The 21,197-nt window shown below is 44.4% G+C and overlaps 1 protein-coding gene across 2 annotated transcripts in view; it reads left to right on the forward strand.

Annotated features, from left to right (window-relative positions):
* kat6a (K(lysine) acetyltransferase 6A) overlaps positions 1 to 21,197 on the forward strand; it is a 73,940-nt gene that overhangs the window by 34,926 nt on the left and 17,817 nt on the right. For both annotated transcript variants that reach the window (XM_084338231.1, XM_084338232.1), the window contains exons 4-11: positions 2,146 to 2,261; positions 2,585 to 2,666; positions 3,105 to 3,219; positions 6,211 to 6,542; positions 7,319 to 7,431; positions 10,313 to 10,428; positions 10,995 to 11,136; positions 20,699 to 20,860. In XM_084338231.1, the coding sequence (XP_084194357.1) occupies positions 2,146 to 2,261; positions 2,585 to 2,666; positions 3,105 to 3,219; positions 6,211 to 6,542; positions 7,319 to 7,431; positions 10,313 to 10,428; positions 10,995 to 11,136; positions 20,699 to 20,860 (1,178 nt within the window). The remainder of the gene's footprint in view (positions 1 to 2,145; positions 2,262 to 2,584; positions 2,667 to 3,104; positions 3,220 to 6,210; positions 6,543 to 7,318; positions 7,432 to 10,312; positions 10,429 to 10,994; positions 11,137 to 20,698; positions 20,861 to 21,197) is intronic.

Below are 21,197 nucleotides of genomic sequence, written 5' to 3' on the forward strand. Positions count from 1 at the left end.
GCAGTATTAGGGGGTGGGAAGCTGGTGGGTGGGGGATCGGACGTTGTGGACAGCGACTCCTACAGGTCGGTTGGTGCGCCTGTGCAGCTGAATCAGGAAGCGACGGGGGCGGCGTGTCCCTCCCACGCAGACCCTCGCCGCTGAGAGATCGCGCTGTGCAGGTGAAAAGATGCGACGGCTGCCTCCTTGAGTACCGGAGGGGACACGTGATGTAAGGCTTTGTCCACATTGCAGCCGGCTTGTGGGAGGCATGGTCTAACAACGTTCGAGACAGGGGAGGGTAGAATTAGGGATGCACGATATTGATTTTGACACCGATATCGATACCGATAACTTTATGCTCCTCAAGCCGATAACCGATACCGATAACCGATATTTATTGTATTATTAAAAAAATATTTTGATCAAATTTTTTATTTTTTTTCAACATGAAACAAAACATATCACAATACAATAATAATACGTCAAATGTATATACTCTCTTTTCTGGACTCTTTTCGTACCACAAACAGTACTGTATTTGCAAATCTGGTATGTCATGTATAGATGTAGGCAGTACTGTCTATCTGTATGTCATGTATGTCATTATGTTATGATGAATTGAAAATGGGGGACCCTGATGTAAACCAGACGAAAGTCTTTCTCTGGTCTGCATCCCCTTAACAATTGTATGTATTGAGCTGTACTGTATTGTACCCATTCTGCAATCTGTTAAATAAAGTTTTCATTCATTCATTCATTTGCTGTCTCGTTATAACACAAACAGCTCACCATGAACCATGACAAGCTTAATTACGTTAGTTAGCATCCAAGCTAGCGTGATAACGTTAGTAGTTAGAAACGGCTAGGCTGCCTGCTTACCTGCAATAGTGTTGTCATCGTCCTGGACAGAGACTTGTTAAATCATAATATCTGGTCCTCAGTAAATGTCCCGCCGCCCGCCAGCAGCTGGTTTTGGATTAGCTTATGCCGCTTGCATTAGCCTTTAGCTGCTCAGCGTCGTCGGTGGTGATGTTTCAGGTGACTTATTATGTTGGATGTGTTATAGCTTGTTGCCCCTTTCCCTCCTCGTGGAACTTCTGCATTTGTTACAAATAGCAAGCAAACTGTTTTCCTCTGAAACTTTGAAAAAGTCTGACGACGCCGCCATCTTTTTTTACTATCTTGCCTCAGTCAGTCTGAATGTCACCTGACTACGTCACAGCCAAGAAAGGGAGCGCTGGATTTGTGAAAAACTCCCTCTTCCTAAACCACACGCTATCAATCGTACCACAGTACTGGCAAAACGGGAGGAGGCTATAATAAAAACAAGCGCCCTTCAACCCAATCCACCCACAACTGATTTCTTTTAACCAAAAAATGTATTATATATTATCGGAGCTATCAATAACGTTATCGGGTTTATCGGGATGACTTCATAATTGCTGATATCAACCCGATAATTATCGGCCCGATAATTATCGTGCATCCCTAGGTAGAATTGGACGATACGAAATTGGGGACGGGAGAAACATTTTAAAATTGGGAGAAAAAGTAGATAAAAAAATATATCTCTCGCGGGAAGGAGAAAGTGTCTGTAGCTGCAGCCGAGTCCTCGCAGTTTCCACAACTCTCTTTACTTTCGTTCTGGCTGCACGTCGTTCTCTGATCAGAGCGTTAACTGCGCAACTGTGAGTGGAGAGACTTTCCAACACATGGAGTGAAGAAAATGGACTACAGATCAGCTTGACTCTGCAGTTGGCATGCCATGATTTCCTTACAGTGGTAACTGTGGCAGCCGTAAGCCCATAAGACGCCCCCCGCCCCCCCCCCCCCCCCCCCCTCCCAACAAAACGATATCATCATCCATCACAGTGTTTCTCTGTGGACATCGTCATATGCATAGATATTGGCCGACCCTTTATCTTTCCCCTCGATTGTCCGCTCTGTTCCTCAGTGTGTTATTGTCATAGATGAGGCCATAGTCGCAGTGTTTCAAACAAACTAAAAGTGGGACATTTAGGTTTGAACCGTTCCCTTTGCGGTTGGGTTTGATTAGAGAAAGTCGCTTTTTTTTCTGTAACAATGCCAGTGTGTGTGACCACTGTCTGTTGCTACTGAAAGTCTTTGACATGTGTGTGTGTGTGCGTGTGTGTGTCCCTGCAGGCCACCCGTCCTGTCTGAAGTTCTCCCCGGAGCTCACGGTGCGAGTCAAGGCGCTGTGGTGGCAGTGCATCGAATGCAAGACCTGCAGCAGCTGTCAGGATCAAGGCAAGAACGCGGTGAGTTGTTGGGGTGGATCCCTCACTGTTGCTGTCAGCCCACACACACCGAACGACAAGATACGCTGCCTGTTCTAGCCGGCTATCCGCTCATTGTCTCTGTGAAATCACTCCTCTCTGCGGAGGAATGAACACAGACAGTGATGGATTCAGTTGTGGTCCAGGGATTGAGCTATTTCAGTCTGTGCTTTTCAGTGTTCTCTCTGACTTGTCAGATCGGGGAGGGGCGGGGGGAGTTGTCATGGAGGGAATGTGCAAACGGAAAAGCAAAGGGTATGAAGTGAGAACTTAAACCTTTGCGTGTCCGTGTTCTTCCCGTACAGGAGAACATGTTGTTTTGTGACTCCTGTGATCGGGGCTTCCACATGGAATGCTGCGACCCCCCACTCACGCGGATGCCAAAAGGTAAACAAACTATAAACCTGTATCAGGGGTGAGACTGGCTGTTTATCGTATCATTTGTTTCCTCATCACTCCATGTAATGCTGTCCATCAAATCAACTTTTATACATCCTGTTTCCGCTAGGACCTACCATAGTACCGTTATTTGCCACAAAGGAGAAAACGTTGTCTCATTAATGAAACGCATAATACCTAGCCACTTAGTGCTAATGATGCTAGCTAAAGCCCAGCCCTTGTTATTTATAAAAAAAAAAAAAAAAACAGGGACAGTGCACATTAAGCAACATCTTCAGTTTCCACATCAATGTAAATGTGCCAGCATTGGCTAATGAGCTAGTTTTCATCTGTAGTCCCTGCCTGCCATGCATGTCTTTGTGTCAGTAGACACACTGAAGCCTGCCTTCTCTAATCCACATCTGTGTGTTTCTCTCTCTCTCCCAGGCATGTGGATCTGTCAGATCTGCCAACCCAGAAAAAAGGGAAAGAAGCTCTTACACGAAAAGGCAGCACAAATCAAACGGCGCTACAATGCGCCACTGGGGCGGCCTAAGAACAGGTAAGAAAAGCAACTGTTAATGGCATCTTCCTTCACCGTCGGCCTACTGGAGAGACAACACACACACTGTATACGCTCACACACTAGCAGTCACTTTAGCATGAACACACACACACACACACATGCTGCACACGCTCACACTCAACGGTCACTTTACACAATGAAAAGGTAACTAAAAAAAATAAAAACTTGAGTGGTTCTTGTATAGTAAACAGATGGATATAGCAAGTTAGCATAAAGACACATAGTATAACTGTAGATTGTATAGTATAGCATTGTATAGTAGTGTACATAAGACCCAGTGCCTCATCCGTAGCTAACGGTGCACAAATGTCTTATTCTCATCCTATTCTTATTATTGTATTATTGCACAATCGTTGCGGGCAAGACCCCCCACATTTCACTGTATACTTGTATGCCGTGACAAATAAAACTCTTGACTTGACTTTACTTGAGACACGGACAAGGTGCCATGCATCAGCCTCGGTAGAGCATGACAATATAACTGTTTTAGCTAAAAGGCCTACAATTAACAGGGTTCGCACAAGGTCCTTGCCGTGCTTAAAGTGGTTGATTTCTCCAAAAAAAGGTCAAGGCCTGGAAAGCAGCAATTTTTTTTAACAGGGTGCTTAAAAGGTCATTGAAATTCAAATCAAATCAATTCAAAAACCAAGTTTTGTTCATCCATGATCAAATAGTTCTGAATCAAGAAATATAATTTTGTTATCTCAAGTGTAACTAATTGGTTTTTTTAAGCCATACATATTGGATCCGATTTTCTTTTCAATAAAAAACAGCATTTAAAAGTGAATTGTATCCTTTTAAATGCCCTTTTAAAATGAAAAATAGTGCTTGGAAAAGTACTTGAAAGTCCTTGAATTTCATATTGCAATGTCTGTGGGAACCCTGAATTAAGAGTGAAAATTAAGTTTTTTTTTAGGATCTCATAAAAAAGTGGATAGACTTGTACACAATAGTATGAGAACTCTTCATGGTCTATGCCAGGGCTATTCAACTAAATTGTTCAGGGGGCCACATTGTCAGAAACCCAAGGGGCCAGGGGCCGACTGCCACGGCGCCTCCCCGTGCTATGAATATATGTACACTTGACACAACACCCACATTTTCACAACTTTTATTTAACTACATTGAAAAAGTATTATACTTTTCAAAAAAAGTGCTTCATTTATGTGCCACATCTGCAACATCTCCTGCAAAAAGTGCTTAATTTATGACTGTGCAACAACTGCAACATCTCCTCTTCAACATTTCAATATAAAAAATAAAATAAAAAACAAACAAGTGCATGATGTGCATCTGAACATTCTAACATCAACACTTGAACAAAAAAACACATTTATAGTGCAGCTGAGCTTATGAAAAAGTGCTTCATGTCTGTGCAACAACAGCAAATCACAGCATCTTATTAGCACTTATTGTCCACTTTTTTTTTTTTTTTTTTTTTATTATCTTTCTTTCCCTCCTTTTTTTTTTTTTTTTTTTTTTTTTTTTTTCTTTCTTTCCCATCCCACCCTTCCTGGTTGTTGCGTACTTTCCCCTACTGTTGGTCCGGGAGACCGGAGACTGTCACATGCTTTCCTCCGACGCATGTGCAGCCTGGGGCAGGCCAACCTGGCCGCGCAGGTTCTCACCGGGGAGAGTGTAGCGTGTGGGAGGCCACACTATCTCTCCTTAGTTCCAACCCTTGCTGAGCAGGCGCCCCGACCGAACTGTAGGGGTCGCTGTCCACAACGCCCAGGACCCACCCTTCAGCTTTCCCACCCCCTGATACAGCCAATTGTATCAGTGTGAGAGGCCAGCCAAGCTGATAGCAACGCCGGGAGCTGGATTCTAACAGGCGAATCCAGTGTCTCCCGGTGTTGGTGACGAACGTAATCTCCGTGCGCCACCTGCCCCCCCCCTATTGTCCACTCTTAACTCTCAAACATCAGGGGGGGTGGGGGGCAGACAGGCCTAGCCTACATACACACATCTAATGAGAGAGATTGCACTTCTTTGACTGGGCAATGGCAGAGAAAGAGGGTTCATAGGAAGTGAGGGCTACCCGCAAACAGTGATGCAAATGCTAATTTGTCAAGGAGGCACGGTTGCTTGTTTTAATGGCATTCATGTGAGAGAAACTGGATTCACAGGTGTATGTTGAGCCAAACATTGTTAGCACAGATATTGCCAGCGTTTTTATTTTGGGGAATGTGTTGACATGAATACACTTTATCCAAAATGTTGTGGTGGATTCATTCTCAAGTGCCTGCTTCAGAGAAGATGATGCTTGCATGTCAATTATTTCAAGTTGCAGGAGACCTTCATCAATGTGAAGTGATGCAAGGAACTCTTGTCCTTTTGTGGAAATAGCAGCTACATTGGCAAATGGGTTGCTCACAAAATGCATCAATTCTCTGGGCATGTCAAATTCATCAAATCGACTTGCAAAGTTTCCCCTCAATTCATCAATGAAATCTGTCATTAATTGAGTGACTTTTGGCTCAATTGTGCGTGTGAACGTTTACATGAAAAGAAAAAAGTTAAAAAATAAAAATAAAAAAATATTAAAAATAAATATTTTTTTATTTTTTCTAATTATCATGTAATCTTTTGCGGGCCAGTCAGAATCATCCTGCGGGCCGGATCTGGCCCGCGGGCCGCCAGTTGAATAGCCCTGGTCTATGCAGACCACGCACAATAACCCATTGTGCTGTGTATCGGCCAATGTCAGATAATGGATTGCTAACGGCAGTGACGATGGTTGTGCAGCTATAGGCGGGACATATAGGATTGTTGGCTTTAAATATATATTTTTTTGCCAAAACATGGCAACTGATGACACTTTTAACTTGGCCAACTTCAATGTTCAGGTCGTGCAGAAAGTCAACAGACTTCCTTCCAGTGACTATGCTGGCCAGTTCCAGATATTTTACAACCGAACCGTGTACGCCATATTTTCTTTGACCATTCCCTCTGATTCCTTCTCAGACCAGGCCGGCCGTTCAAGAAGCTGGGCGGGGGGCGGGGCCGACGGAAGCGCTCGGCCTCCCCCAACTCCTCCTCCAGCTCGTCCTGCGAGGGCTACCCCGGCGACGACCGGCTGCTCTTCTCCCTGCGGGAGGACGACGACCCCACGCAGAGCGGCCTGCGCTTCAACAAGAAGACCAAGGGCCTGATCGACGCGCTCACCAAGTTCTTCACGCCGTCGCCCGAGGGCCGCAAGGCGCGGCAGGAGGTGGTGGACTACTCGCAGCAGTGCCGCGTCCGCAAGAAGGCCAGCCGCAAGGGGGGCGACGGGGAGGACCGGACGGGCGAGGAAGGTGGGCGACTTCAAGAGATCCTTCTAGGCATGCGTCACTTAGTGTCGGACAAGGGGGGCGACGGGGAGGACCGGACGGGCGAGGAAGGTGGGCGACTTCAAGAGATCCTTCTGGGCATGCGTCACTTAGTGTCAGACAAGGGGGGCGACGGGGAGGACCGGACGGGCGAGGAAGGTGGGCGACATCAAGAGATCCTTCTAGGCATGCGTCACTTAGTGTCGGACAAGGGGGGCGACGGGGAGGACCGCATGGGCGAGGAAGGTGGGCGACTTCAAGAGATCCTTCTGGGCATGCCTTACTTAGTGTCGGACAAGGGGGGCGACGGGGAGGACCGCACGGGCGAGGAAGGTGGGCGACTCCAAGAGATCCTTCTGGGCATGCCTTACTTAGTGTCGGACCGCACCGCTCAGTTTTACTGGCGGTTTTACATCGAGCTTGGATGCTAGTAGTAGTAGATGTTTTTACCTTCTTTTTTTTTTTGAAGAAAAAGTTAAATTCCTGACTACATGAGGTCCAAGTGATAGTTGTAGCTAGCAACAACAAGATGTGGGACATTAAAATGAGCTCTTCGGTAAAGAAGAAAACAAAATATTTCGGTCATGGAAGTTGTGCTATTATGTCAATGAATAGTCATGGGATTTGATTAGCAAAAATGTGTAAAAAATACCTAAACAGCTGACTGTGTCCCATTATGATCTTCTCTGGCTGAGTAAACATTTGACGACATCATGGAGGATTTTCCCCAGCTAACGTTGACTTTGTTGTTCCCTCCCCAGACAATCAGGACAGCAGCGACTGGCGCGACGACGACGAAAAGTTACCAGGCCACGAGAACCTGACGGAGAAAGACATCGAACTGTTCAGACATATCCAGGAGCTGGCGCTACAGGTACACACACACACACACACACATACACACACACACACACACACACACACACACACACACACACACAGACAGAGAGAGAGAAGTTAGACGCCTTTTTTCTGTGCACCTCTTTGGAGAGAGAGAATTTGAATGTCTGTGAGATCTATTGTTAATTATGCTATATGTTTGTCCTCACCACAGAGCTGAGCACTAATAATAATCCTAGGCCACTGGGTGATGTGTGTGTGTGTGTGTGAGTCTCTGATGTGTGTAGGCTCAGTGTGTGTGTCTCTGATGTGTGTAGGCTCAGTGTGTGTGTCTCTGATGTGTGTAGGCTCAGTGTGTGTGTCTCTGACATGTGTGTAGGCTCAGTGTGTGTGTCTCTGATGTGTGTAGGCTCAGTGTGTGTGTCTCTGACATGTGTGTAGGCTCAGTGTGTGTGTCTCTGATGTGTGTAGGCTCAGTGTGTGTGTCTCTGATGTGTGTAGGCTCAGTGTGTGTGTCTCTGACATGTGTGTAGGCTCAGTGTGTGTGTCTCTGATGTGTGTAGGCTCAGTGTGTGTGTCTCTGATGTGTGTAGGCTCAGTGTGTGTGTCTCTGATGTGTGTAGGCTCAGTGTGTGTGTCTCTGATGTGTGTAGGCTCAGTGTGTGTGTCTCTGACATGTGTGTAGGCTCAGTGTGTGTGTCTCTGATGTGTGTAGGCTCAATGTGTGTGTCTCTGATGTGTGTAGGCTCAGTGTGTGTCTCTGATGTGTGTAGACTCGGTGTGTGTAGGCTCTGATGTGTGTAGGCTCAGTGTGTGTGTGTTAGGGCTGGGCGATATGGCCTAAATATGATATCACAATATTTTCTGACCTTTCGGCAATACACGATACACATCACGATGTTTTTCTTTTTTACCCCAAACAATTCATTATGAGGCTTACCAAGACAGTATTTGAGTTTGCAAGCTAACATTAAAGACAAAATAAAATACCCATGCATTTAGCATTTTTATATTATATATTAGATTTAGATTATTAGATTATATATTGCATATGAGATATTATATGATTTAGATAAGAAATATGATGAATTGAAAATGGGGGACCCTGATGTAAACAAGACTAAAGTATTTCTCTGGTCTGCATCCCCTTAACAATTGTATGTATTGAGCTGTACTGTACCCATTCTGCAATATGTTAATAACGTTTTAAATCAATCAATCAATCAATCAATAGCATTTTAGCATTTTTATGAAACTACTGTATATATGTATGTCTCTAAATGTTTTGATGCATTGAAAATAGAGGACCCTTATGTAAAAAAGCCAAAAGTCTTTTTCTGGTCTTCATCCTCCTGTACTGTATTGTACCCATTCTGCAACCTTTTAATACAGTTTTCATTCATTCATTCTGACGGAAACATAATCATTTTGATTGACAGTCGAGTCTGCCAATGACGTCACACCGCTTGCACCCGCCCTGCTGTTCTTAGCACCAATCGGCAAGCGCTTAGTTTTTGACTTCCTGAATGTCCTGTGTGCTGAACAACAACAAAGCTACTAACGTTAGCTCCCCGCGGCCGTCGAGTTGGAGACCAGTGCTCCACAGGATGACTAAATGAGGCATAATGATTTTACTACAACGAATGTTATAATAAAAGCCTTTCCATACATCTGTCTGATTGAAAACTTTATTAACAGACCGCGGAATGGGCATATCTCAGCACGGGCTGAGATATGAACGAGTAACGTGTGGACAGATTGACGCGACACAATCCTCTTGGGCAAAACATCATGATATCCACGATACGTTGAAAAAGTTAATGAACTGTACCCGATATTTATATAATATCGTCATATCGCCCAGCCCTAGTGTGTGTCTGATGTGTGTAAGCTCAGTGTGTGTGTCTCTGATGTGTGTAAGCTCAGTGTGTGTGTCTCTGATGTGTGTAGGCTCAGTGTGTGTCTCTGATGTGTGTAGGCTCAGTGTGTGTCTCTGATGTGTGTAGGCTCAGTGTGTGTCTCTGATGTGTGTAGGCTCAGTGTGTGTGTCTCTGATGTGTGTAGGCTCAGTGTGTGTGTCTCTTGATGTGTGTAGGCTCAGTGTGTGTCTCTGATGTGTGTAGGCTCAGTGTGTGTCTCTGATGTGTGTAGGCTCAGTGTGTGTGTCTCTGATGTGTGTAGGCTCAGTGTGTGTGTCTCTGATGTGTGTAGGCTCAGTGTGTGTCTCTTGATGCGTGTAGGCTCAGTGTGTGTCTCCGATGTGTGTAGGCTCAGTGTGTGTGTCTCTTGATGTGTGTAGGCTCAGTGTGTGTCTCTGATGTGTGTAGGCTCAGTGTGTGTATCTGATGTGTGTAGGCTCAGTGTGTGTGTGTAGGCTCAGTGTATGTGTGTCTGATGTGTGTAAGCTCAGTGTGTGTGTCTCTGATGTGTGTAAGCTCAGTGTGTGTGTCTCTGATGTGTGTAGGCTCAGTGTGTGTCTCTGATGTGTGTAGGCTCAGTGTGTGTGTCTCTAATGTGTGTAGCCTCAGTGTGTGTGTCTCTGATGTGTGTAGGCTCAGTGTGTGTCTCTGATGTGTGTAGGCTCAGTGTGTGTGTCTCTAATGTGTGTAGCCTCAGTGTGTGTGTCTCTGATGTGTGTAGCCTCAGTGTGTGTGTCTCTGATGTGTGTAGGCTCAGTGTGTGCGTGCTAGATGTAGTTTGTACCCACCCCGTGAGCGGTGTGTGTGCGCGTGCATTAAGTGTGCCCTGTACATGTCGGGCCAGAATGTGTAAGGCCCGCAGCCGGTAATCCCCCGCGTGTGTAATCCGTCTGTCTGCCCTGTGCTCTCATAATCCCCCTGGAGTAAACCTGGACTTGAACCCCCAATCTCTCTCTCTCTTCCCCTCTCCGTGTGCTCTCTCCCTGGCCCTTACAGAAGGTCGGGGTGACGGGGCCTCCAGATCCACAAATGCGATGTCCCTCGGTCATCGAGTTTGGCAAATACGAGATCCAGACGTGGTACTCGTCCCCGTACCCGCAGGAGTACAGCAGGTGAGCTACAGGGTCGCCGTGGCAACGCCGCCCGCCACCACGCACTCGCTGCTCCATTCTCGTCGTCCGTTTTTTTGGGGGGACGCATGGATCTCGTTAACCCTTTCACTACCACACTACCAAAGGGTTAACCCTTTCACGGCGACGATACCTAACCCTTTCACTGCCACGTGACAAAAGGGTTAATCCTTTCACAACCACACCACAGAAGGTTAACCCTTTCACTACCACACTACAGACGGCTAACAGTAGTGTGGTAGTGAAAGGTTAACCGTCTGGTGTGGTTGTGAAAGGATTAACCCTTTTGTCACGTGGCAGTGAAAGGTTAACCTTCCGTAGTGTGGTAGTGAAAGGTTAACCTTCCGTAGTGTGGTGGTGAAAGGTTAACCTTCTGTAGTGTCATGGTGAAAGGTTAACCTTCCGTAGTGTGGTGGTGAAAGGGTTAAAGACGGGTGTTATAGACATTGTCTTCTGGGCCAGTTATCTCATTAAAGGCAAAGTGTTCTCTCCACCTCTTTTCTCCAGTTTGACCTCTCCGTGTGTCTCCCTCTCTCCTTCCCTCCCAGGCTGCCCAAGCTGTACCTGTGTGAGTTCTGCCTGCGCTACATGAAGAGCCGCAGCATCCTCTACCAGCACATGAGGAAGTGCAGCTGGTTCCACCCGCCGGCCAACGAGATCTACAGGAAAGACGACGTCTCTGTGTTCGAGGTAAGGGACAAAAAAAGAGCGATGATCAGAACGGTGGAAAAGAAGAATAGTGTGGCACAGTGGTTGGCACCGCTGCCTCGCAGCAAGAAGGTCCTGGGTTCCAACCCCAGCAGGGGGCCTTTCTGTGTGGAGTTTGCAATGTTCTACCTGTGTTTACGTGGGTTTCCTCTGGGTACTCCGGTTTCCTCCCACACCATAAAAGACATGCATGGTAGGCAGGGACTACAGATGGAAACTAGCTAATTAGCAAAGATCTGGCACATTTACATTGATGTGGAAACTGAAGATGTTCATTAACTCAATGGAGGCCAAACCCGAGATAAGTTGGGTTAACTCGCCATGCGTTGGGCGCCAGACCTGAGATTTCTTGGGTTTTGGGTCGTTTATTCCTTTATTCGATATTCCCATTCATAATCCATCGAGGGAGCCTGTGTTATCATTGGGAATGAGTCTTAAGATCTCAAACGTCCAATACCGCCGCCTTGCGGCCGGTATTGCACATCCTTTGAAACTCTCTGGCTTGGGCTGTGCGTCGATCTAAAAGGTCCGGTCCAGGTTTTCCTTGTCATGCACAAGGAAACATGAACACTCCCGGTTCATGTTCTTTGGTGGATTATGTTGGCAACACGATCGACATCAATACTTGGAATGGTGATCAGATAATTGGAATATTCTTTTTGGAGTACATCCTAGTTAAGGTAAGGGCTATATGGTATCAATCTTGCGTTGATCCAAGAATCCTTTCACTGCGATCCGAGCATTTGTGTGTAATGTGTGTGTGTGTGTAACGTATTCCGTTGGTGACGATCAAATCATAGAAAAACACCCCCCCCCCCCACCCTTTCATGCATTCATGATGAAACATAATACCGATAATATAGCGTTGATTTCAGATTGATTGTTGATACAGGCGAGAAACGCCACGGTTTCTAGTGAAATGCACTAAACGCTGCATAGCGTCGTTTTCTGGGATTAGACCGGATTACTCTAAAACCATACTCATATTCACCACGGTATAAAATGGGAATGTATGGATGAAAAAATTATTTCTTTTTCACAAATTGAACGATAGATACTCGATGTCAAATGGGCAATAGTATTATATCCATAGCTATGGAATCCGTCCTCTGCGTTTAACCCTTTCACTGCCACACTACAGAAGGTTAACCCTTTACTATCACACTACAGACTGTTCCTGCTGTCATGTGGCAGTGAAAGGGTTAACCTTCTGTATTGTCGCAGTGAAAGGGTTAACTGTTTGGTATTGTGGCAGTGAAAGGGTTAACCATCCCAACCAGTTAGGACAAGTTAGGAGCAGTGGGCAGCGATAGCCTGGCGCCCACGGGGACCAACTCCAGCCACAACATACTGTATGTACCTATAGCAGGCATGTCTTTATGGTCTGGGAGGAAGCCAGAGTACCCGGAGGAAGCCCACAGAAAGGCCTCCCACCCAGGGTTCGAACCCAGGACCTTCTACCTGTTATTTTATTGTTATGTATCGTGTCGGTGACTAACAAAACGGTCATTTGAAGACCCCATTGGGCCCATTTAGTTACAGTTAAGCAGGGCCCTGTTTGGTCTCCTGCGGTACACAGTCTAATCAACGCGAGTGCTGCTCTGCTTGGTTCCGGTCCGCCTCTCTGTGGCAGCAGGGTATCGCTGTCTGCAGGACGGACACCACAGCTCCTGTTTCCCCCTCTCTCTCTCTCTCTGTAGCCTGTCCTCACTGTGGACTCACTGCTGTAGTAGAATAGCTGGGATGCCTGGCATGCTGCCAGCCTGCCTCAACCCCTCTCTCTCGCTCTCCCCCCCTTCCTCTCTCTCTCTCTCTCTCTCTCTCTTTCAATTTCAATTCAAATGGGCTTTATTGACATGGGAAACATACGTTTACATTGCCAAAGCCAAACAAAACAAAACGATCAAACAGAGAAAACAAAAGAAATCAGTACATTACAGAAGGAATTTCTTGTACAGTATGGTGGTTGTATTCCGTTGGATGTCCTTTTCTTGTCACAGCAGCTCAAAAATCTTGCTGCTGTGTTTGCACATTCTTGTATTTCTCCCAGTAGGTATGGGAGTTTTGAGTTATTGTCCATGTTTTCAAAGTCTCTTTGGGTGTTTGCAATTTGTGGGAAGTATATGTCTCTGATGTCTTGGTATAGTGGGCAGGTTTTTAAGAAGTGGAGCTCGGTTTCCACCTCATCTTGTGTGCAGTGGGTGCATAGTCTGTCTTCGCTTGGGAGCCAGGTCTGCCTATGGCGGCCTTTCTCGATGGCTAGGCTGTGCTCGCTGAGTCTGTACCTAATCAAGGATCTTCTTAGTTTTGGGTCAGTCACAGTGCTCAAGTATTCTGCCACTGTGTACTCTCTGTTTAGGGGCAAATAGCATTTAAATTTGCTCTGGTTTTGGGTTGATTCTTTCCAATGTGTCTGTAACTGAGGGGTACAATTCCCTGACTGTATTGATAAGTATGGTATTATTAAACCACTACCTCTTGTACTTTAACTTCTGGCCATCCAGTACATGATATAGATATGATGAACACTTTCCCACCTGATGAAACGAAGTCCACACAAATGTACAAATCGAATATTTTATATAGCAAAGGGTATATACAACGTTCACTTGATGACATTTATGATTTGAAATGCACTTGTATGGCAAATGAGTATTCGTAGGTAAATCAACATTGAATGTCCAATCTCTGGTTACGCAGGGAGTAAGTATACAACCCGGTTCTTTAGGGAACTATAGCGATGGTACTTAAATGATTATAGCTGGATACACTAAGGGGGGGGGGGTCCCGCTGGTTGTAAGACAGTAGGAGGGGGGGGTTAGAAAAGCCGCTGGCGGTATCCCATCTGGCCGACGATTTCTTGGGAGAATTCAAAGTCTTGAACACGGTGCCCACAGAACCTCGGTCCGCAGATGAATACAGCTGGACCCTCTGGTGGACGGTTGCTGCCGGTCCACAACGGAGAGACGTGAGGCGACCTCACTGGTGTAGAGCGCCGTCTCACCTGGATTCCTCTCCGGGGGGTAGTTCCAACACTCAGCAGTGTTGGCCGTTATCCATGGAATAATCAAAGCACCCAAAGCATAATCCAAGCCGTGGAAGGCTCGCCGTCGTCCGGGTAAAGTAATCCAATGTACAGGTCTCCTCGTCCTGGCCCGGAGCTCCTCGGATGCAAGCACCACTAGTGGTCTGCCCAGCCTGGTTAAGACTAGAGTTGTTCCGATACCGATACTAGTATCGGAAATGCCGCCGATACTGCCTAAAATGCTAGTATCGGTATCGGCGAGTACACGTAAATTCTAGCCTCCGATCCCATGATGTAATTTATCTCCTGCCGAGTCCTGCGGAGAGTGAGGATTATAAAATGAACATGTTTTAAAGTGTGATGCTGTGTCATTTTAACAGCAGATACACTTTCTTAAATTCCATTGTCCCCGACAGTGCGGTGTGACGGGGAGCTCGGACGGGAATCGGGATGTGTTTGGCTGGTGTTATGATAGCATTAGCTGGAAAGATAGCTAGTTGGAACAACATCCGCTTTTAACGTTACATCAAATCAGATGATCGCCTGTCCTTTCTCCAGGACCTAACACTGTCCGTGACCGTCTATCAACAATAATGCACCCACGGTGAATTGTATTTAAGTTAAGTAGCTACTGACTAGCGTTAGCTGACTATTACTAACGTTATCTTAATGTCGATGCGGGAAGGCGAGCTAGGTCAGTTAGCTTAGCTTGATAACGTTACCGTGTCTAAAGTTGGTGCTATTCACATAATCCAGCAATAATGGCTGCAGACCTGCAAGCAAAGTACAGCAAGTGCCAAAGGATAAGAGTCTGAGGCGGAGTTTCAAAAGAGAATGTTGAATATTTATTTTGCATCAAAAATCACAACATGAACGTTCTATCTGCCACTAGCTTACAGACTGAATAGGGTATATGCGCAGAGCCACTGAGTAGCGAGTGCAACATTGTTTAATGTCCGTGTGGATCATTGGAGTAGGGTATATCTGCAGTGCTGCAGCCCATACTCATTGATTAATGATACTAATACAAATCTATACAATCACCTGTTGTTGAATAAATACCATACGTTCTAGTTATTACTAAAAAAACAGTATAACAGTATCTAAAAAAAAAAAAAGTATAATTTATATAATTTATTTTTTTATTTTTTTTGTATGCACTGGTATCGGATAAATATCGGTATCGGCCGATACCCAAAGCTTAGGTATCGGAATCGGATCGGAAAGGGAAAAATGGTATCGGAACATCTCTAGTTAAGACTCCAGATAACGTCAGGAACGATGGGGGTACTGATAACTTTATAACTCTAACCGAACGATGCACCATACATAATAGACTATTATTAGCTTAATAGAAATACGTCCAACTCGACGGTATAGTGCCAAACTATGACAATTCAACTATTAATCCACACGATATCTCAATGCCTATTCTGAGGCCAAGTAGGCCTTACTGCACCACACGTGCGTCGTGGGTGAGGCTTCGCGTCTGTTACTCGGTTGGAGGGTAAAGAACTAATGGACTAAAAGAAAGTTCTACTTTACTTGCGCCATATATATATGCGCTGTGAACAAATAGTACCATTCGTATTTCGCCAGACGTATTCCTACGCGGAACCGGGCTTGCCACGACATGTTAGGCGGCACGATTGAACTTGAACCTAGGGGTATGGCTGCTGGCGCCAGGTTCTCGTCCAATGGTAGAATGAAACTATTATGGGCTGTTTAGTAGACTAAAGGGATATTCAGTGCATATTGTACAAGGAATATACAGGGGATATCAAACGATATACAAATACTATTAAATATATATCCATAAATAAATATATATATTCGGTTTAATCTGATCCTTCACAACAGTGTCAGATAGTTTTCTTTTTGTTTTCTTCAGTCCAGTGTGGTTTCTGTCTGGTGGCTCTGCTTGTGTTTGTGAGCAGAGTCCCAAAACCATCTGGCTGAGTGGGCATCTATCGAGGGTAGGCCTGCCGCGATAAGCAATAAATCGATTAATCGGCGCGATAATTACAATTAATGCAATGATTTTGACGGGCGCGATTAATTGCTATTTGCGTGTTTGTTTTAATGAGGCGGAACCAGTACCCCTTGTCAGTCACTCTCTGTGTGGGGGGCCGCTGGCCTTACTACAGAGTACAGCACTGGAGCTCCGTGGGGCACTAGCAACGCCACATAGCTTAACTACATTTCTCAATAGTGTTGCTCCTTTTAACCAAGTAGCGTTCTTTGTAGTGTAGCTATTTTTAGACCCAAGTAGTTACTCGCTACTGCCCGGAGAAACTGGACTGCTAAATAAAGATTAAAGATCTAGCGTTGATGCTATCAACATTAGCTAAATAGCTAACAAACGAAATACAACGTATAGCATAGCTACAACACAGAATAACGTTAATACAATTACATGCATCATTGTTTACAATGAACGGGTGGGGCTAGTCAAAGGACTGGACACGGGGACAAGTTAAACATGAATTAATTTATTATAACAGGTAGTTTCGAGTCGTGCCTACGCACCACAGGGCTACTATTCTATTATATACGGCTTTGACGCTTCCTCCTCTTTTTTTTTTGATCCACTTTTTTTCTCCCATTTTTTCTATATTTTCTCCCATCCCAATTTCGTATCATCCAATTCAACCCTCCCCTGTCACGAACGCTGTTTCTTGCCTCCCACAAGCCGGCTGCAATGTGGACTAAGTCATACATAGCACAAGTCCCCTCCGGTACTTGAGGTAACAGCAGTCGCATCTTTTCACCTGCGCAGCTCGATCTCTCAGTGTCGAGGAGTAACGCGTGGGAGGCTCACGCTGCCCCCGACACTTCCTGATTCTACTGCGCAGGCGCACCAACCGACTTGTAGGAGTCGCTTGTTCACAACGCCCGATCCCCACCCTTCAGTTTCCCTCCCCGTAATACGGCCAATGTGTATTACTGCGGACGACCAGCTAAACTGAAAACAATGTGGAGAGCTGGATTCGAACACGCGAATCCTAGCGTCTCCACACTGGTGGCGAGTGCCTTGCCCACTACACCACCTAGCCGCCCTTTGACGCTTCCTCCTCATCGTTGATTGCCTGTAGTAGCTGCATCTAACGTTAGTAGCTAACGTTAAAACTAACCTAAAGTTAGTTGTTCACCAACAATCTCAACATTTGTTTTATCATTAGCTCAAAAACACAGAACCGGACGAGACAAGTTGTCCGCTCAATACGTTCTGCTAGATAATAACAACAATACTTCCGCTCCGGACCGGTGGGTGGGTTTCAAAATAAAAGTCTAAAACACCGGAAAAGACTTTTATTTTGTACAGCGTTTTCCTCCATGAGTACTCGAGTCAATCGATCTGGATTATTTTTGCCCATCCCTAGTTTATCCTGTGCTGAAGTCTCCATTCCAATAGAGATAGTATATATTTTGGTGTTTATTTGATTATTGTTTCACTGCCTTTTTATTTATTACGTTTCCACAGTTTTTTCCTCATACTTTATTAACATTTTGTACATGGTACCGCAAGGTACATTAATAATACATGTACATGTTAAAAGGATGACACAAAAAGCCAGACGGAGGGCTTGTTTCCAGTTTCAGTTTGTTTTATAATAAACGATCAAACTGAGCATTTCTTTATTTAGGATATTTAAAATGTCTTCCAATGTTAAATAAAGGTTTATTGCACTCTGAAACGGTTTCCTTGCATTATTATGCTATTATTATATTAGTCAAAAAAATAAAAAGGTTAATTGAAAACTTTTGGGAAATACATTTCCCAAAAAAAAAAAATCTCTCAAAACCGCAATAATATCGCTTATCGCAATATTTTCTGGGACAATTAATCGCCCAGCAAAATGTGTTATCGTGACAGGCCTAATCGAGGGTCTCTCTGTGGGTGAGGGCTATGTTGTGGAGTGTGTCTGGGTCACTTTCTTTTAGGTGATTGTGGAATTTGAATGCTCTTTTTTGAATTTTGATGATTAGTGGGTATCTTCCTAGTTCTGCTCTGCATGCATTATTTGGTGTTTTCCGTTGGGTGCGAAGGATGGATTTGCTAAATTCTGCATGCAGAGTCTCAATTGGGTGTTTGTCCCATTTGGTGAATAGAAAAAAAAATAGAAGAAAACATAGTAGCCCCACATAGACTGAAGGACATAGCATACACTAAACTACCAATCAAGCACTGTGAATGAAAATTTGGCCCCATAATTACTCATGCGATCCGGATATGGCGTGAATCACAACAAAAAAATCCTAACCCACAAAAATGGCACAATCATACTCCCTTATTCAATAACAATGCACTCTTAATTGGAAAACGACCTATTCCCTATATGGGAAGAGCAAGGCATACACTCATTAGGGGATGTTTTTAACAAACAGGGTTTTTGTAGTGATAAAGAAATACGCAAAAAATTTTATCTCACCAAGTCCACATGGCTTTTTCACAAACAGTTAGAGCTATGTTTGAAGTCTCACGGTGTTCCATTAGACAGACCAATTGAACACCACAGATACCACAAATTCTTCTACGCAAGAGAGACATCGAGAGGTTTTGTTTCAGAATTTTATCATCAATTACTAACGTCCTCGTATGAAACCCTCCAACTAGACTCTGTCTGGAGGAGGGATATACCAGACCTGGAAAATGACTTTGATTGGCAAGGAGCCTGGGCAAATGTCCGACTTACATCAAGGAACCCGGATCATCAACAAATCAATCTTAACTATATTCACAGGACATACTTGACTCCTATAAGACTGTGCCGAATGGGGCTTAAACAAGATTCCAAATGCACCCAATGTACAAATGGGGACGAAGGGACATTTATGCACATGTTGGGACTGCTCACCAGTTAAGGCATTCTGGAAAGATGTGACCCAACAAATATCAAAACTCGTATCTTGGAATATACCTGTACACCCCTCGGTATTACTATTGAATGATGTTTTTGAGTTTGCAGTGAATCCACAGCTAAAGAGATTGGTTTTATCGGGTATCACAGTAGCCAAGAAGTTGATCGCATCACGCTGGTTTCAACCGGAAAAAATGTGCCGTAAAGTTTGGTTTCTTACATATCTCGATGTAATTTACCATGAAATATCTACAGCAAGAATTCTGGGTCTCAATGAATCCAAAATGTCAATGTGGTTAGAAGTGGTGGAGAGAATAAAAGCTAGCTTATAATGGTAGTGTCTGGTTAGGTGCGAGGGATAGTGGAGGTACTTCTCAAGGTGGGGTCCGGGAGGGGGGGGTTCGAGCTGAGCATATGTGTGTAGGTTTTTTAGATAACAGGTATTAGGGGTATATCTTATATAAGACAACTAACTAAAATGTGATCTCATTGGATGTGCCCTGACAATTAATGCTTGTATATCTTATCGTGTGTTGTCATGTTTGTTTATATGTTTGTTTAAAAAATAATAAAAAAAATAAAATACAAAAAAAAAAAAAAAGGTTAATTGAACACTTTTGGGAAATACATTTCCCAAAAAAAAAAAAATCTCTCAAAACCGCAATAATATCGCTTATCGCAATATTTTCTGGGACAATTAATCGCCCAGCAAAATGTGTTATCGTAACAGGCCTAATCGAGGGTCTCTCTGTGGGTGAGGGCTATGTTGTGGAGTGTGTCTGGGTCACTTTCTTTTAGGTGATTGTGGAATTTGAATGCTCTTTTTTGAATTTTGATGATTAGTGGGTATCTTCCTAGTTCTGCTCTGCATGCATTATTTGGTGTTTTCCGTTGGGTGCGAAGGATGGATTTGCTAAATTCTGCATGCAGAGTCTCAATTGGGTGTTTGTCCCATTTGGTGAATTATTGGTTTGCAAGTGGGCCCCAGACTTCACATAGGGAAATCGGTTCTATGACTGAGTCTAATATTTTGAGCCAGATTTTGATTGGAATGTCTAACTTGATGTTCCTTTTTATGGCATAAAAAGCCCTTCTTGCTTGGTTGAAGTTCCCTGTAGCACTGATGTTTAGGCTGAGATGGGTGTAGTTTTTTGTGTGTTCTAGGGAAATTGTGTCTAGGAGGAATTTGTGTTTTTGTTGTTGTAGGCTGGGCCTTTTTTGGAATATCATAATTTTAGTTTTGTTTAGGTCAAGAAAAGAGGGCCGGGCTTGAGATGGGTCAATTGTCAATCTTATAGTCCAGGGGTTCGCAAACTTTTTTATACCACGACCCCATTTTATTTAGGATTTTTTTATCAACCCCACACTTAATGTATCACGTAATTCCAACGTGGAATTAAGGAATATCAAAATAAAAGCACACGTTGTTGAACTTGATCATGCATATTTATTAGAACGTTTTATTACAGCACTATGTTATCAATACACATTTATAAAACGAGGCCTATTTAGCCAACACTTAATTTTTTTTTTAACTCTATTTTCTTTTTGCCACTGTCACCTACCCATGACCCCACTTTGGGTCACGAGTCACGACCCGTAGTTTGAGAACCGCCGTTATAGTCTATACTCATGTCCTGTGTGTGTTCCCTCTCAGGTGGATGGCAACGTGAGCACAATCTACTGTCAGAACCTGTGCCTGCTGGCCAAGCTGTTCCTGGACCACAAGACTCTGTACTACGACGTGGAGCCCTTCCTCTTCTACGTGCTGACGCAGAACGACACCAAGGGCTGCCACCTGGTCGGCTACTTCTCCAAGGTAATAATAATAATACATTTATTTTATATAGCGCCTTACATTAGGCATCTCAAAGCGCTTTACATACATGGCATTATAGCATACGGACAAACGCAGTACATGGACTTTCACAATGACGACATGGTGGGGATAATACAGAGAGAGGGAGACAGCTTAGACTAGAGACAAGACAGAGAGACATTTTTTTAATAAATAATAATACTAAAATATAGGTGTGTACAGATGTGAAAATGTAAGTGATGCAGGGGTTGGGGGGGTCAGGAGTTTTGAGGTGGGACTTAAATGTTTCTATGGATGGGGCTTCTTTGATGTGTAATGGGAGTTGATTCCAGAGTCG

Source organism: Notolepis coatsorum (genome assembly GCF_963971535.1).
Source record: "Notolepis coatsorum genome assembly, chromosome: 2".
Lineage (NCBI taxonomy): Eukaryota > Metazoa > Chordata > Actinopteri > Aulopiformes > Paralepididae > Notolepis > Notolepis coatsorum.